The sequence below is a fragment of the Protomyctophum parallelum genome, assembly GCF_964188405.1.
Source record: "Protomyctophum parallelum genome assembly, chromosome: 1".
NCBI lineage: Eukaryota > Metazoa > Chordata > Actinopteri > Myctophiformes > Myctophidae > Protomyctophum > Protomyctophum parallelum.
The window spans coordinates 39,590,913-39,608,640 of NC_139697.1; the positions used below are offsets into that span (position 1 = coordinate 39,590,913).

At 43.9% G+C, this 17,728-nt stretch overlaps 1 protein-coding gene across 1 annotated transcript; it reads right to left on the reverse strand.

Moving 5' to 3' along the window:
- Positions 1–616: 616 nt before the first annotated feature.
- On the reverse strand, positions 617–17,408 carry slc39a7 (solute carrier family 39 member 7). The gene is made up of 13 exons (XM_083771607.1): positions 17,244–17,408; positions 15,878–16,341; positions 14,552–14,720; positions 13,403–13,483; positions 13,078–13,206; positions 10,788–10,895; positions 10,122–10,324; positions 3,972–4,890; positions 3,802–3,937; positions 3,458–3,491; positions 2,829–2,888; positions 1,840–2,690; positions 617–1,804 (listed from the first exon to the last, which is right to left on the reverse strand). Exons 2-8 carry the CDS (start codon positions 16,328–16,330, stop codon positions 4,636–4,638), a joined length of 1,398 nt encoding a protein of 465 aa, XP_083627733.1. The 5' UTR covers positions 16,331–16,341; positions 17,244–17,408; the 3' UTR covers positions 617–1,804; positions 1,840–2,690; positions 2,829–2,888; positions 3,458–3,491; positions 3,802–3,937; positions 3,972–4,635.
- Positions 17,409–17,728: the final 320 nt, after the last annotated feature.

Consider the following 17,728-nt stretch of genomic DNA (forward strand, 5'->3'; position numbering starts at 1 on the left):
TACTTCACAGAGCTGATGGACACCTCAAAGGTTAGTGACAACTGACATGAGCATAGGACAGTGGTTTTCAACCAGTGGTCCATGAGGGGGTTCTAAATTATGGAGAATTGGTAACCTAATGGACCCTTACGGATATCAAATCAAAATAAAATTGGCGGGACGGCTGGGACGGTGCATACGGCGCAAAGTAACCACAGTATACCACTAATCAACTTACAAATTACATATACATAGTATATGTATAACTAGCTCTCAATGATGACGTAATAAAGATGTGGATTAAAGGACCCAATGCCAGTGTAATTGGTTTTCGATGGTGACGTAATGACGATATGTTTTAGTGTTGGGAGGATTAAAGGTAAAGCTCCTATGTATACATGTAATCTGGCACCACTGACATATTAGGCACAAGTAGTCATTACGTTACATGCATAAAGTAGGTAGGTAGCAAATAGTTAAACCTAATAATTCAACATTTCAAACGTTCCTTCACAGAGAAACTGAGATGTGACAGTTTGTAGCGGTCGAAAGTACTTGCGTGCTCTTCTTGCGCACTAGTAGGCCATAAATGGCCTACTAGTGTGCAACAAGCAAGTATGCACTCAACAGAGTGCAGTTCTAGTTGGTATATATTTTTTATTTGATTCAGCAGATATAAAACGGAAAACATTCAATATGACACTGTGTTCACATTTTCATTTAATATTTTCTACGAAAAATGAAGAACTCGACAAAATGAAGAGAAAAAGAAAGAAAGAAAACATGCACTACAGACCCATAACCAACACTCCCAATTTAAAAATATAATCGTTTGGACACAGAACATCCTTTAAAACCATCACATGGTGATGCCAATGTCAAGTGATGACAACAGGAGTAAATTGTGACTGTTACTTATTCCTTCATGACAAAATACAAGACAAAAAAAGCAGTTTTTTCTGTGGTAAGGTGATGCTATAATATTTGGGAGGAGAAACGATGCAGTAAACTTCCACCTTGTTGGCCCAACAGGTGTATTCTTTCAGCTACTGGCAACCACTGTTGAAACACCACAGCTGCCAAGCTTCCCACCCAGCTGACCCAGATACATTTAGCCTAATAATTCCTTCTCCATCAACGTGTGCACTAGGACAGGTGGAAAATAAGGTAATAAGGTAAAATAAACATGAAATAAATATGGGACGAGATAACCACGCTTTGGGGCGAGATATCCACGCTTTGGGAGTGAGCTATCCATGGCTTTGGGCCTCACTTAAAAAATAGTGAAAATAGCCGTACATGTACAAACTCATGTCACACTCACACACAGCTTGCCTTGTAGATCTGCCAATATCATTGTTGAAAACCCCTAACATGGTAAAATGTTATACCTACAGTACACAATTTGACTGGGAGAAAAAAAGACAACCAATACATCACTATCTGAATTGTCCTAATTGAGTAACCCTACTCCGGAATTGCAAAGGTAAAAAAAAGAAAGTCTGGAATGATTCAAACGAAATAAATCAGAAAACCATTTTGAAGTTTCAACTCAAGTCATTCTGCTAATCTTATGTCTACAAATGTGCTGCAAAAGGCATTCATTCAGTTTGAATGTGCATTTAAATTTAAATTTCCATATAACCTGGATTCTGCTTGGTGTTGATGCACTGATGGTGGCTGGGGATATGGCTCAACTAGGCCACATCACTGATCTGAACTACAGATATCACAAAATCAAATGAGAATGGAATGGGTCTACAATTACATCACAAAATCAAATGAGAATGGAATGGGTCTACAATTACAATCTTCTATCTATCTTCTAGATCTTCAATCTACAGTCTTTTCTGACGACACTCACTTCCCAGCAACCTTTGTGTAACCATGGGCATGTGAGCTGATTATGTTTTCTCACCCAACTTTATCCCCAACTACAAGACTTTAGACCTGATCATATTCCTCAACCACAATACCACATGTGTGATGACTGTCTAGTTTGTCAACCAATGGGTCAGAATGCACGACTAATCTGACATTATTGCAGAGTTGCACTCAATTAACAGTATAGACGAATGCACAGAACAGCAATCATAACAGCGTTGTCAGGCGGAAATAATGAGCTACATAACAACTACAGGGCAGCGCTCTGTGGATTTGTCTATTCGGAATCAGATAACAATATTGTGTTATTATTATTATATTGGACTTCAAGGTCAGCACAAACATGGGATCTGAAACACTATGTACACTTGCACAGCTTCAAACAGCCAACACATGAAGCTGAACCTTCGATTTAAAATGTAATATGAATGGTGCCCTCTAGTGGACTGGTGTGAAAAAGTGGCAAAAGTAACTGCAGCATAGACCTTTTACGCTTTCTATGTAAACCTTCCTCCGTGACAATGACGATGACATTGATGACAATATGCCACAATGTCTCTCGGCTAGGACATTTTGGTCTCTTGACTGTCAACAATGTCTGAAAACAGAAGCCATCAATAAACACCAATTACAATACAATGTCATATTCCATTTCACTTGAATGTCTATAAATACAACCGTACAATTCTGAGGTCGCAACAAAACTACCAAAAATGAAATGATTGCCGCCACTGCCTGATATCCTCCGTCCTGACTCACTGTTGAAGACATCCAACAGAGCAGACCTGACTCACTGTGAAGACATCCAACAGAGCAGACCTGACTCACTGTTGAAGACATCCAACAGAGCAGACCTGACTCACTGTGAAGACATCCATCAGAGCAGACCTGACTCACTGTGAAGACATCCAACAGAGCAGACCTGACTCACTGTGAAGACATCCAACAGAGCAGACCTGACTCACTGTTGAAGACATCCAACAGAGCAGACCTGACTCACTGTGAAGCCATCCAACAGAGCAGACCTGACTCACTGTGAAGACATCCAACAGAGCAGACCTGACTCACTGTGAAGACATCCATCAGAGCAGACCTGACTCACTGTGAAGACATCCATCAGAGCAGACTCACTGTTGAAGACATCCAACAGAGCAGACATGACTCACTGTGAAGACATCCAACAGAGCAGACCTGACTCACTGTGAAGACATCCATCAGAGCAGACCTGACTCACTGTGAAGACATCCAACAGAGCAGACCTGACTCACTGTTGAAGACATCCAACAGAGCAGACCTGACTCACTGTGAAGACATCCATCAGAGCAGACCTGACTCACTGTGAAGACATCCAACAGAGCAGACTCACTGTTGAAGACATCCAACAGAGCAGACTCACTGTTGAAGACATCCAACAGAGCAGACCTGACTCACTGTGAAGACATCCAACAGAGCAGACCTGACTCACTGTTGAAGACATCCAACAGAGCAGACCTGACTCACTGTTGAAGACATCCATCAGAGCAGACATGACTCACTGTGAAGACATCCATCAGAGCAGACCTGACTCACTGTGAAGACATCCAACAGAGCAGACCTGACTCACTGTGAAGCCATCCAACAGAGCAGACCTGACTCACTGTGAAGACATCCATCAGAGCAGACCTGACTCACTGTGAAGACATCCATCAGAGCAGACCTGACTCACTGTGAAGACATCCAACAGAGCAGACCTGACTCACTGTGAAGACATCCAACAGAGCAGACCTGACTCACTGTGAAGACATCCAACAGAGCAGACCTGACTCACTGTTGAAGACATCCAACAGAGCAGACCTGACTCACTGTTGAAGACATCCAACAGAGCAGACCTGACTCACTGTTGAAGACATCCAACAGAGCAGACCTGACTCACTGTTGAAGACATCCAACAGAGCAGACCTGACTCACTGTGAAGCCATCCAACAGAGCAGACCTGACTCACTGTGAAGACATCCAACAGAGCAGACATGACTCACTGTGAAGACATCCAACAGAGCAGACCTGACTCACTGTGAAGCCATCCAACAGAGCAGACCTGACTCACTGTGAAGACATCCATCAGAGCAGACCTGACTCACTGTGAAGACATCCAACAGAGCAGACCTGACTCACTGTGAAGCCATCCAACAGAGCAGACATGACTCACTGTGAAGCCATCCAACAGAGCAGACAAGCAAATAAGGTTCAGCAAAGTAATGTTTTCGTTCTCTTCCTCTCTTTTTTACTAATCAATTTACTAAGTATTACAGTTGTGAGTGCCGTCATGGGTAAGAGCAATAATTTGTTTGGCAGGAAAAATGCAGTGAAAGTGGCTAATGTCTCTTGGGAAAAATGAGACACTATGAACCCCCCCCCCCCCCAATTGTAAGTTACCGTCTTAGCTTCACTCTTTGAATTCCACAGTGCTCATTCTCAGTCAACAGGTACAAATAAAATAAAATAAATCAGCAGGAGCAGGAGTACATACGAGAGAACAAAATGACAAATGTATCCGTTTCGACAGGGGATGTGCGTCAGAAAGGATTGAATCGATAAAAGACAAAAGTATGTCCTCAAGAGCTATTTTATCATTTTTACATTCAATCCCATTTTTCAGCCCTTTTAACTTCCATTTCGTCTCTGTATGATGATCTTTTTCTTTCTCTCCAACCATCTGTCGCTCATTCTCTCTCCCCGTCTCCCCTCCTGCCCTACGCTAGCATCAGTCCCTCTCTTTTTTTCTCTCCCTCCGTCTCACTCATACTCTGCGATCAGCACCATCATGCCCACGCCGAACAGCAGGGCCAGAATCTCCATCAGTGACTGGCCAAAGCTGGAGCGGCCTGCCAGCAGTTCGGGAAGCACAGTCACCGTGGCGATGTAGACGAAGCCGCCGGCTGTGAAGGGCAGAATCCAGGCGGTCGCCGCGGCACCCACGCCCTCGGCCAATAGGGAGCAAGCTGTGCCGGCCAGAGCTCCCAGCGCGGTCAGCAGCTGCAGACACATGGCCTGATGGGTAATGGTCAGAAGAGAAATTTAATTGAAATAATGATTATTTCAATTCATAAAGAAAATCAACAACCAAGGTACATCAAATAAAAAACTAACTATAAACTAAAGAGTAAAATTAAACTTGAATTTAAACTTTCTCCATGAGGTGTGCAAGACCGGACAGGGCACATACTTCCTTTTTAGTGTGGTTGCCCGAATGGGCAACCAGACTCTTGCAATTGTGACACTTTATTATTAATCAGTCTTTCATTTGTCCACAAAAAAATCAATCTTTTGTTTTTAAAGATATGTCACTCTGACACTGTAACATAGGTTTTTGGAGTTTCACTACAGAAATCACTGACAGACTGAGAAACACACTGAAGTAGATGCAACTTTGTGGGAACTGCACACTGTAGTCATCTGCAACCGCAGGAAAACCATCCGACTGCAACTGCAGGATGAACCGCATTACAACTATTCATTTTGAGAAACCTGAAGGTAGTGAGCCTCCTCATTTTTCCTCATTGAACGGTGACTTCGTCCTCTCACCGTCACAGCATGAGCAACTACGTTAGACACTGTGTTTCATTGTTTGGGAAGAACTGTGCAAGATTAACCATGCATATTAATGAATTATTATATTTCATGATACAGAATGAGATTATGTACTTCTCAAAGTGGGGTCCTTGACTGGGTTGTCCCCAAAATAATGAATATAGCATTCAAATCTGCTATAGACCAGCTTGACATGGATAGACAATGATTCCACTTGTATTATAAGGAGAGACATTCAGAAGCAGCTTGGACTCCTCATGCATAGAAGGAGGCATGATGTCAGTCCGCTGCCCCCCCAGGTTGGCAGAGGAAGTTTAGCGCCCAGGATTACATTAGATAATTGGCACTGGCTGAAAAGAAAACTAGGTTACAAAATCAACGATTGCGGCAACCACACTCTGCAATTTTTTTAAATTGCGAATTTTCTAGTGACATAATGCTATGGTACTCCTGGGTCTTGGACTCATTAGAAGCAGTTTAAGGTTCTTTAATAGCAGCCCGACCCGACCCGACCCCACAAACAGAGATACTTTTGGGAGAACTTGAACATGAACGTGTTTGAGAACCACTGACACAGAAACATGGTTGTTTTCAGGATTTAGAAGAGATTTGTAGAATCAATTCTCAGGACTGAATGGGTTAAGATCTGGGAACGCATCCGTTTGGCTTTAGCCTTTCAACCACATTATTAACCATTACTGTATACTGTAGATATTGTAAAAAAAAAAAATAGAGCAGATATACAAGTTCATATAGCGCCACACAGAGTGCCTATAACGTTTAGGCTATGACTCAAGTCAACATCGTTGTATTGTAACGTGATATTTTGAGATGCGCCTCCGTGACCGAAATATATACAAATCATTTTGACGATCATTGACATGAATAAGTACTGCATGAAAACTACTGATGCAGAAACACACACGTGTTTTTCTGGAGAAAAGAACAGTCATGATTTAGAAGACATTGTACAGAAGCTGGTCTTTCTGGTCTTAATGGGATAAATGCCTCTGGAACGGATCTGCAAGTCCACGCTGATGAAGCCTGCAGCGCTTCATCTTCTCCTTGGAGATTAGATCTGGATCATTTTGACCTTGGGATACGTCTCCGTAGACAATTTTGTTTAAAGCACAGCTCAAGACCCACTTCTATACACCCCCAATCAATCCACCCCCCCCCCCATGTTTTTACACAGAGAATATGGGGAGGTTTCCATCTAGAACCGAAGGGGTTGTTTTTGGAGGATTAAACATGCCAAACATCAGATCTTGAACAGGGGACACATTTAGCACATTCCACACCAAAGCCAACATGGGACACAAAGCAAAAGGTGTCACAGCAAATGGGCCATTAGATACCGGGCCCAGGAAACATTGAAATACACCTTGAAATATAAATATTAATTAGAAAGAGCCTTACTGGGAGGCTATTCTTATTTAAAGGGAAAGCAGTAAAAAAAAGCAACCCCAAAGCAACAAAACTTAAACTCAGGAGTAAACTGGAGAAAAATCTAAGAATGGTTAGATCAGGCTTCCCTCGGATACATGCAGGCGAATGCACTCATTCCTTGCATTGTGCCCCCATTACCCCCCCCCCCCCCCCCCCATTTTTTGACAGAGAGACTAGGAGGTTTCCATCTAGAGACCAAAGGGGTTGTTTTTGGTATAACTCCAGCAAAGAATACATATTCTTTTTGACCGACTGGTAAGGAGAGAGAGAGAGTGGAGTCATCATTTAGCAACAAAAAGTATTAACTGAAAATGGCAGATCTACAATATCACATCGTGACGCAACTCAGGGCATCGTGGGCTTGTGTGTCGGCTGTATGTTCAGTGCACGACAACCACACGCAACCAAGTACAGTATATATATAACTCACACTTTAGCTATTGAAAAATAGCAGATCTACAAGCTCTTACGAGCTTGTAGCTCTGCTATTTTTGAAAAAATCGTGAAAATGTGACCCAAATGTTTGAATATATTCTTTCAGAGCGAATGTTTTTAACTCAAATCTTTGCTTCTGGGGGGGGGGGGGGGGTCCTGGAACAACATATTTTCAGAGGGGGGTCGGAGGCCAAATACATATAATTTTTGGGGTCCTTGACATGAAATATTGAGAACCACTGATATAGAAACATGACGTTTTTCAGATTTTTGATTTTTTTTTATATTTTTTAAAATTTCGAAGTCAGGCCTAAGTGGGTTAATCCATAGTCCTCGTTAAGGACACGGGAAGAACACGTTAAGGACACGGGAAGAACACGTTAAAGCGCAAATAACATGCATTTTAAAACTGCTTTTAATATTTAATATCATATTGTCTATGTCCCTCAAAGTTATTTCTAATGGTTTGAGCCTCAATCACCACTCTGATATAACCAGGCCTTGTCATTTCTTTCTGGACTTTTAAAGCAGTTTTAGCTGCAGTACCACAATGTCCTGAGATGGTGGGGATGCTGATATGCAGATTATTTAATATTTGAGTCATTATAATACTGATGCTAGATAAAACCAGGCTTGTTTCCATTACATGCCAACTTGGAAAATCAACAATGGTGGACATTGTAAACAAAGTGGAAATGCAAATTTGGAACTGAAGACTGAAGAAGGAGGAATTATACAAAGTAGGGTGACATTGATGACATTCTGTCTGTCTGTTCTGGTATGTGTTAGCTCCTGCCCTGTGTGGCGTATCCTGTGTTCCTTTTTCCTTTAAGTTAAGTAAAGTGTTTTATACCCGTCATTCTTGTGTTTCGTCCTCCTGCTTGGTTCCACACACATACACCGGGTCGGCAGCCTGACAGTATAAACCAACCATAATATGGAACCAGCATGGAGTGGGTCGGAGGGGGAGAGCTGAGAGGACCACCAGGAGGGTGGTTTGGAGCGGGTTTTGGACGAACGCTTCGCGGCGTTAGAAGCGAGAATCGCCGGTCCTCTCACCGTCATAATGCTGTCGCTCCGGGGGCTCAACTTAAATCCGGCGGTACGTCGAGTTCCCACTAGGGAAGTGGGAACGCAAACCGTGCCGGCTGCGTGTATTGCTGAGACACAAACCGTGCCAGTGGAGGTGGTTAGGAGGGGCACCTTCGTCTTCGGTTCTCCGGGGACCAGTGCGGCGGAGCCGTCCTGGGGTCCTTCCGTCGAGAGAGAGAAGGCGAGTTTCAGTCAGCGGCGTTCCATGGATTTCCAGCCCGGAGAGGGAGGTCGGCGCCCAGACACCAAGAGGGACCTACGGCTCAGGGAAGGCCTCTGCTTATACTGCGGCCTACCTGGCCATCATCATCAACCGCTGCCCTGTCAGACCCGTAAGGCACGTTTAAGCTTTGACGCCTTTTTTGTTATTTCTGTTTTATTTGGTAATCGTTAGTTGTGCCCTGCGAGGCTTTAGTTCTAAGCGTTTCTCCTACGGAGTGCCCTGAGGGGGTCGTTTTAGTCTGTTCAAGTAGCCCTGAGTGGCTTGTTTTCTTCTTTTTTTTTAGCCCTGCGAGGTTTTTTTTAAGCTGTATGTGTTGGATTTGTCTCTCACCTCTTGTCCTTTCTCTCCTGTTTTTTCGTATGAGTGTTGTTGGAGTGCATGCGTATGGGTTCCTGAGTATGTTTCCTGTGCCTTGTTTGTTTGGTGTGTGTGCTGTCCGCTGTTCAGTCCTTTCCTCCCGGGTCGGCGATGACGAGATGCTGACAGGCTGCTGGGGTCTTCGTTCGGGGGTAGCGGCCCTCGCCTCGTCCCCCGTGTTCTGACTGAGGGGGGTCCGCACTCTGCAGCCTGCCTTCAGTCGTCGAGGACTCACCGCTGCCCGGTCCCCTTTCCCCCGGTCCTCCTCGTCCTCCCTTCTCCCGATGCTGGACACGGCCTTTCCCCTCCGCTCTCCCCTTCCTCTGTCCGGTGGGCTCCCGGCTCATGTCGGTGGCAGGACGACTCCCACCTTCGCCGTGGTCGATGCCAGGGGGGTGCCTGCCATGCGGCCGTTGTCGGGGGTGCCATCCGGGCATGTCTGCTGGGCCCCGTGGTCCGGTTAACCGGCGCCAGTCACTGCGCTGGGGCGCGGTGCTTACCCACCCCTGGCAGTTTTCCCCACCCTTACCCCACCCTCCCCCCCACGAGGAGTCCGGATCCTGGTCTCCAGGTTGGCTTTGCCCCCCTGTCTCCTTCTTCGGTCCCTGGGGAGCGGGCCTTTGGAGAGGGGGTGCTGTCACGTTCTGTCCCAGAACGTCCCATGCCTGGTCCGCCACCCTTATGTTCTCTCCTACCTACCCTGTGTGTTCCCCTCCCCCGCCCTACCTGAGAGACAGTTTCCTGCTGGGAACACAGCTGTGGACTATTGTGCCAATTATTGACACTGTGATTTAAGTGATGTGTTTGCTGGACTCTGTGTCGGTTTATAGTTTGGTGTTACGCCAGCTTTGCGCTGCTGTTCTGGTATGTGTTAGTTCCTGCCCTGTGTGGCGTATCCTGTGTTCCTTTTTCCTTTAAGTTAAGTAAAGTGTTTTATACCCGTCATTCTTGTGTTTCGTCCTCCTGCTTGGTTCCACACACATACACCGGGTCGGCAGCCTGACAGACTATAAACCCTTATCTCATCCAATCTCGCCCTAAGCGATCTGTGATCATAAATTCAAGTCGTCCAATCTTGTCTTAGGCAGAAAAACTGTGCTAAACAGTAACACCCATTCACTGTCAGCCGGTGTACCTTCTTTTTGGTGCATCCCGACTGCACCAGGATGGCAAAGTCTCCGATCTCGTGGGGGACCTCGTGCAGCAGGATGGTGAGGGTGGTGACAGCGCCCACCGCTGGCCCCACTAGGAATGACGCCCCGATGGCCAGACCATCCGTGAAGTTGTGTGTGAAGTCCGCAGCCAGGTTCAGGTAAGCAGACACCTTGATGTCTGGGACTAAGATCAAGAGTTCAGATAAACAACATAAACTAAGTTTAGTAAGTAAATGTCTGCATTTGTTAATTAATATACTGCGTATTCATTTTCTTCACTTTATTTTGTAGTTGCACTTTGGGGAGATCAGAAACAGATGTTTTAGTTTATTTGGGGCCAGAGGGTTGTCAGGAATATAATTAATTTGGCATGACATGTTCATTTCTCTGCACGTGCATTATCGTAATTTATTATTTCCAATGATGCATTAGGATGTTCAGAGGCGCTTGTGTTCTGCACCTTTAAGGTCACTTGACCATGATTGTCAGCACAAGCTGTTAGTGTTTTCTGTTGTGATTGATTGGTTGCTTGTGTGCTTGTCTGAAATGTGTTTAGTGATTTTGTCAGCCTGTTTGAAGTTAGTAAGATAAATCATTCGAATCAATGAGATCTTTATTTTCACCTGTGCTGCTCAGCCTGCTCTTACCTTCTGTTTTTGGTGCCGTCTCTTCTTTGCTTTCTTTCTTGTCTTTCTTCTCATCCTTCGAATCCTCCTTATCTTCCTCCGTGTCGCTGTCTTTGGCCTTGGCAGCAGCTGAGAACAACAGCACGGTGGTTTGAGTAATGCCATTGAAAAAAGAAGCAATATGGACATACAAGGGTTCTTCTGGCCAACAGCAAAGATATGATACATACTGTGTAGGTTACACTGTAGTAAATATAGCCCATACATTTTTATTGGGCATGTGAATATCATCACTGAGGCTGATTCAATACACATCTCGATGCACTTCCAGCGATATGATACTTTAGCCATACATGGAATCCCCTGGCGATACGATGCAATACGATTCACCCCAATGCGATACGAAGCGATACGGTGCAATATGATGCATTTGATGGCACTCAAATTCGACACAATATGTAGGCTACTAAAAATGCATTACATTTAAATTCAAAGCAATTTATTGGTTTACTGTAGGTTAGTATAGGCTCTGCATCAATATGTAGGCTACTAAAAATGCATTACATTTAAATTCAAAGCAATTTATTGGTTTACTGTAGGTTAGTATAGGCTCTGCATCTCTGTCTAACAACCCAAATTATAGAATTCTGTAAGAAATCAAAGGGTCAGCTCTCTGCTGGTTTAGAATTGTTTGATTACTAATTATATAGTAGCCTATAGGATATAATTAGTATATATTATTACATGGGTCTTCAACAGGGGACCTCTATAGTCCTCAATGTTATTACAGGGGCGGCAGGGCTGCCAAATATTGTGTGATAGGAACCTTTTTTATTTTCCAAAGGTCAATTTGAGGTTTTAAGAGATTAACCCATTTGGGGCGGAATCCCCTTTTGGTGTTTTAAGCATTATGTCATACTTTTAACTATTGAAAAATAGCAGATATACAAGCTCATAGCACGGCACCGAGTGCCGGGCTACGAGCTTGTAGGTCTGCTATTTTTTATCATGAAAATGTGGCGCAAATCTTTGAATATATGTTCTTTCAGAGCAAATGTTTTTAACTCAAATCTTTGGGGGTCCCTGGAACTACATATTTTCAGATGGGGGTCGGCGGCCAATTACATATAATTTCTGGGGTCCTTGACATGAAATAGTTTGAGCACCACTGACATAGAAAATAAATTCTGAAAACCGTCATGATTTTGAAGACATTTTGTAGAATCGAACGTAGGTCTAAATGGGTTAAATGTCATTAATGGATTATGTTTCTAACATATTAATAGAAAATTAACAAATAAACACAAAACATGAATTTACATGTCACACACTAATAGTGCTGTCAAACAAGTCTATGTAAACTATCTAAACACAGTTTTATAATATAATAGACTATGTAGTGGGGGTCCTTTAGCCTGGCGCGGCCAGACTCATAGCGAGGGTTCACTGATGTTTCCTCCCCACATCTTCAGTGAATCCCCGCTATGAGGCTGGCCAAGCCAGGCTAGGGGTCCCGGCTTGATCTCTCTCTCAGCTGAAGGGTCCTTGACCTGAAAAACATTGAAGACCCTGGCCTGTCTTGTTATATGGATATAATCCAGCATTATGCAATTATTAGCCAATTTATTTTTAAACACAACAGATCTACAAGCTCACAACGCGTCGCATCCACGCTTGTAGGTCTGCTATTTTAGGCATTTTTAGCAGTACAACCTGTAGCGTTGCCGTTGTTCATGTGTGCAGAAGCTTTCTTTAATTACAAAATGATCGCAATTAATTGCGTCAAATCGACGAGAAGAAGAAACATGCAGCCGTCGATCACTATCGCTAAGCGCCACTGCTAATCAACGGACACTTGGACACAGGGATTTCATAAAGCTAAGTGTTGCTTGAGTGCAGAGAGAGGACAGTCGTCTTGTTTTTCCTTTTGCCAATGGTGCATTCAATGCACCTCGTAAACACAGTCTAGGGTGAAATTCAACATGAAAATAAAACTGGATTTTACCGATGCAAGCACTCCGCGAACGATGTATCACGATTTCACCCGTCAATTGTATCCGATACAGTGAATGAACCGATGCACTCGCATCACGCACGTCTGTATAGATTTTCCGATACGTATCGATTATTTTCCACATGCCTAATTTTTATACACTTGCATAATCAAGAACTAATTATGACCCTTTGCATATCTGTTCCATAGATTTATATTTTATATTTCTATTCCCCATTATCAGATATACCAGTCAATTACTGGAACATTGACACATTTTTGATATTTGATAAATGCACAGCTCTAACAGCAGCGTACCATGTGAATGGGAGTGTCCGTGCCCGTGGCCACCCTTCATCAGGCGAACAAACTTCTCCACCGCCAGGAACGCGATGATCCCACCCAGAACCCACAGGCCTACTGACATCATGTGGTCGTGGGCCGCACCTGGACAGACACAGAAACAATACTAGAGTTTTGAGAGATTTTTTACAGGGGAAAAATCACTGGTGGCATTTGACCGCAGCACACAGCACTTCTTCTTGAATGGACCTGTAAGGGTCCGTTTGGTTCCATATGTAGTACACAAAGAGTTAGATTGACCTGTACCACTGTTCTATGCCATCAGATAATGATTCCATACCGTGGGAGTGGCCATGGTCATGTGACTCTTCACTGGCGTCTGAATGGCCGTGTTCTTCGCCTCCATGGTGTGAGTGTGGCGCTGTAAGGAGCAAATAGGAAGACATACAAAACAAAACGTATGCTTTATCGTCATTTAAGCTTGTGTCGTATGCCTGGCAATTTAGAAGCCGAATGAAATGCTTGTGTACAGTGCACAGGTGCCATTACATGAGTGTGCGCGGGCACGTGTGCAGAAGACGGGTGAAACATGCATGTGCGCTTGCTTGTTTGGAAAAGCCCTGTGTAGGGCCGTCACGATTATGACATTTTACTTGACGATTAATTGTCACATGGAAACAATTATGATTATGCCAATTATGCAAAACATTATTATTTTTATTTTTTTAAGATATGTTTTTTTGCGGCTTACGCCTTTTATTGGTTTTTTTGAAGGGACAGACAGTAGGCTGACAGGAAACGGGAGAGAGATGGGGGGATAACATGCAGTAAAGGCCGTGTCGGGCTCGGGAGTCGAACCCGCGGCACACTGCGACTGGATTACCAGTCGGGTGCCCAGACGGTTACGCCATGTGTCACTCATCGGAGTAGAATGCAGCATCACGTAACAGATATGAGCATGACAGCAAAAGCAGGAAAGAGGCAGAGAGGGATGGATGGAGACAGAGAGAGAAAGAGAGAAGCCTGGCTTCTACATCGTATGAAAGTTTCACAATCGACAGAATACCGCAATGTGAGCTTGTATGTATATGGAAAAAAAACTATATTCTTATTTATTTTAGGATTCATAATAAAAAAATGCACAGGGCACATACGACAAATAACTAAAATATACAAAGAAATGACTGATATTGAATAATTTTATATTTTCCCTTTTTTTTTTTATAAGCTGATCAACAAGCTTACTTGCTATTTCTGCTTTTGTTTTTTTTTCCCCCAACATGGAAATGATTATGGCGATTATGCAAATCAATTGTGATTATCTCAAATAATTGTGATTCGACAATTATGTAATAATTGTGACAGGCCTACTGTAGATCTACTATTTTTGGCAAGCGATGCGGTGTGTTAAAACAGAGAGAAAGTGAGAGAAAAACAAAGCGAGAGAGACACGTGGAGAGAAACACAGACAGCGGGGTCATCCACCGACCCAGGGCGTGGGGGATCAGGTGAAGGAAGGCGTCTCCCAGCAGGCCTCCGGACGCAAAGCTCAGCAGCACCTTGAGGAGGTTCTGGTGCTGGTCGGAGTTGGACTGCACCGGGATGAGGAAGAGGATGAGGAATGGAGCGGCGCTGATCAGCAGGGTGGCCCCTATAGCCTGGAGAATGGAGAAACAACCGGAACGACGACGGTTTTACCGTTTTACACAGGCTATTTTGTAGCATACATGTGTGTTTTATCTGGTCACCTGCTCAAAACTAATATGGTAATGACTATGAGACTATGATGTCGTTTCCTAGAGGGTGACATCGTGTGACATCATCATACCCAGAAAATGCGGGAACGCCTACTGAGTGGCAAAAAACTACTTTCCGGCCTTGACAGCCCATACATCCAAACAGAAAAGTTCTAGCTGATTGCATTAAATGACGTGAAACGTTAAACTTACTTTGCCAAATGCCACTCACTTTGCCTCTCACTTCATGAACACGCATACCATTACCCTTACTATATAATACTCATTTGTTCCAATCCTCACTAATGTATAGTCACGCTGATGAAGGCTGTGTGCCGAAATGCAAACAGTTGGTGCATTTTAAGGCTCTAGCCAATACAATAAAGCCTTTCACATTTTTCCACAGAGTGACTAGGTCAACAAAGTCCCAATCAATCAAGAGCACCTTTTACTCATCTGCCAAAAACATGTGGCCCTCGGCGTTTTCTCAGATTTCCAATTAGGTAAAAGTATGTCCGTGTTGAGAACAAGGGGAAAGTGGCTGCCTTGCTCAGCAGAGCCACTCCTACATCCTGGACAACACTTTAATTGTAATCTTTTATTTACCTAGGGAAAGGAGAGAGGAGAGCACATGCTCTGACGCTGACACAGTTACACACAATCCCACCAGGGAACTGTCCAGTGGAAGCACTGAGCAGGGCAGGGACATGCAATGATGCCATGAACAAGAAGAGCAGCACAATGGGCCATGCTAAATTATTGATAGTTAGGAACCAAATGGACAGTTACAGGTCTGTTATTCTCATCTTTTAGTAGTATAACCCAAAAAGAACTTGCTAAAACATACCAATATAATTAATTTAGGCTAGCCCATATAATTATGGACAACTAGAAGAGGACATTTATTTTCTCACATGTCCTCATTGCATATGACTGAATTCTAGAATTGTTAACAGTGGAAAATAAAATCTCTGTGCCACACTGAAAGCTTGTACATCTGCTATTTTTGAGAATCTGCCTCCGGTCTTAATGGGATAATGAATCAACAACACCAAGGCTCTTTCAATGTGATCACACACCTGCATCCACAGCTCCAGCAGGTCTCTCTTCTCTCCCTCCGCGTCCCTCTTCACCCTCTCCCCTCCGTCATGCCCGTGCCCGTGGTCCTCCTCTTCCTTGTGCACGCGGACAACGTCCTTGTGACCGTGGGCGTGTCCGTGCTCGTGCCCGTGATCGTGGGCATGCCCGTGATCGTGGGCATGCCCGTGCTCGTGAGCGTGCCCGTGAGCGTGCCCGTGATCGTGCCCGTGGTGCTCCTCTTCCTCTGGGTCCAGGTTAGCTTGCGCACTATACTTGCTCGCCCCGTGGTGCATCTTCACCTGAGGCCCGTGTCCATGGCAACCTCCCTCACCATGGGAGTGGCCGTGGTGATCGTGGGAGTGGCCGTGTGCGACTGTCAGCTGTGTCGCTTGCAGCAGCAGCAGCAGCAATGATGTAAACAGTGTTAGTGTGAGTAGACGTACACAGGCCATAGTTAACCCACCTGTAACAAACAGAACAACAACAGTAGTAAAGGGTTGAGAACCACACAAGTTCACTTTGATTGAATATTGTATGAACAGTTTGCAAAGACAAGCACAGGAAAGTACAGTTCAATACAAGGTCTGCTGCTATAGTGCCAATAGTATTAAAAACCTGAGAAAGCACTATGGCTTGTTTCCATTGGGGTTCATCAAAACATTGAATGACATTAATGACAGACTATACTATGCAAAAACACAGACTGTGTCAATAAATTCAGAGCAGGACAGGTGATTATTTTCCAAGTGTTGGAGTTTGGAAGCACTCGTTGGTAACGGCCCTACCTGTTTTGAAATTGCACAATAAATGCAGGAGGTTGCGTTATTGAAAACACTTGGAAAATAATCACATGCACGGAATGTCTTTACACAGAAAGCATGTCTTTACAGTAGAAAGTGTATATCTGCAAGTCTTAAAATGTTCTGATGTATTGAAAATGGAGGACCCTGATGTATGTGTGTGTGTGTGTGTGTGTATGTATGTATGTACCGGTATGTATGTATGTATAATCTTCTTGTTCCATCCAAGGCTATCTCAAACCATGATTAACATACGGCATAATCTACATAATGTTCTAAACTGGAACGTGCAGGCTGGACAAGACAACTCCAGTCAGTGTGTGATGTTCGTTTAGCTTATCTTTAGGTGTAATTGCATTGACTATCCTAGTTGGTTTAAGTCCTTATTATTCGTTGATCGCAAAGCTCACAACAGCAAAGTAAATAAGTCTGATCGCAAACAAAACACAAAGTCCAACTCAATCAATCAAGTTGTTCATCAAAGCTGCTATAGCATGCTAGCCCTGGCTAAACAACTTGCTACCATCATGACATGTTGCTCCTTATATGTTCCTTTCTTTCTTACCTGGCTGCTCCTAATGACCAGCGCCTGGAGAAACCGTTGAATACACTCTTTATTATACGACGTGGCAAATATCAGATCTAAATGTTGAACTGTTATTGGTCCACGACAGTGTTGTTGTTGAGTCTGGAAGTCTGTTTCATTCTCTCACAGACTCACACAGAGAGAGACACAGACGTGGCATTTAGTCAACTGATCCAAATCTCGCGCGACTGCCGACCTCGCCGTAGGAGGACAATAGCACATCCATCTAACGTCGCGAGAAGATGTCCGTTAGTTTTTCGTATCAGGGGCAGCGTCTAGTGAGCAGATCTAATGAACAGATTTAAGGCTTCCGGTGGACGATCTCTTCAAAATAAGAGTACCCTCTAGAGTATTGAAAAAAAGTTTAATTTGCACATTTAAACTACAAATTAAGCATTTAAATGATGCTATATGATGCTATAAGACACACATTATGTTTCTGTGTAAAAAGAATTAATTAAATC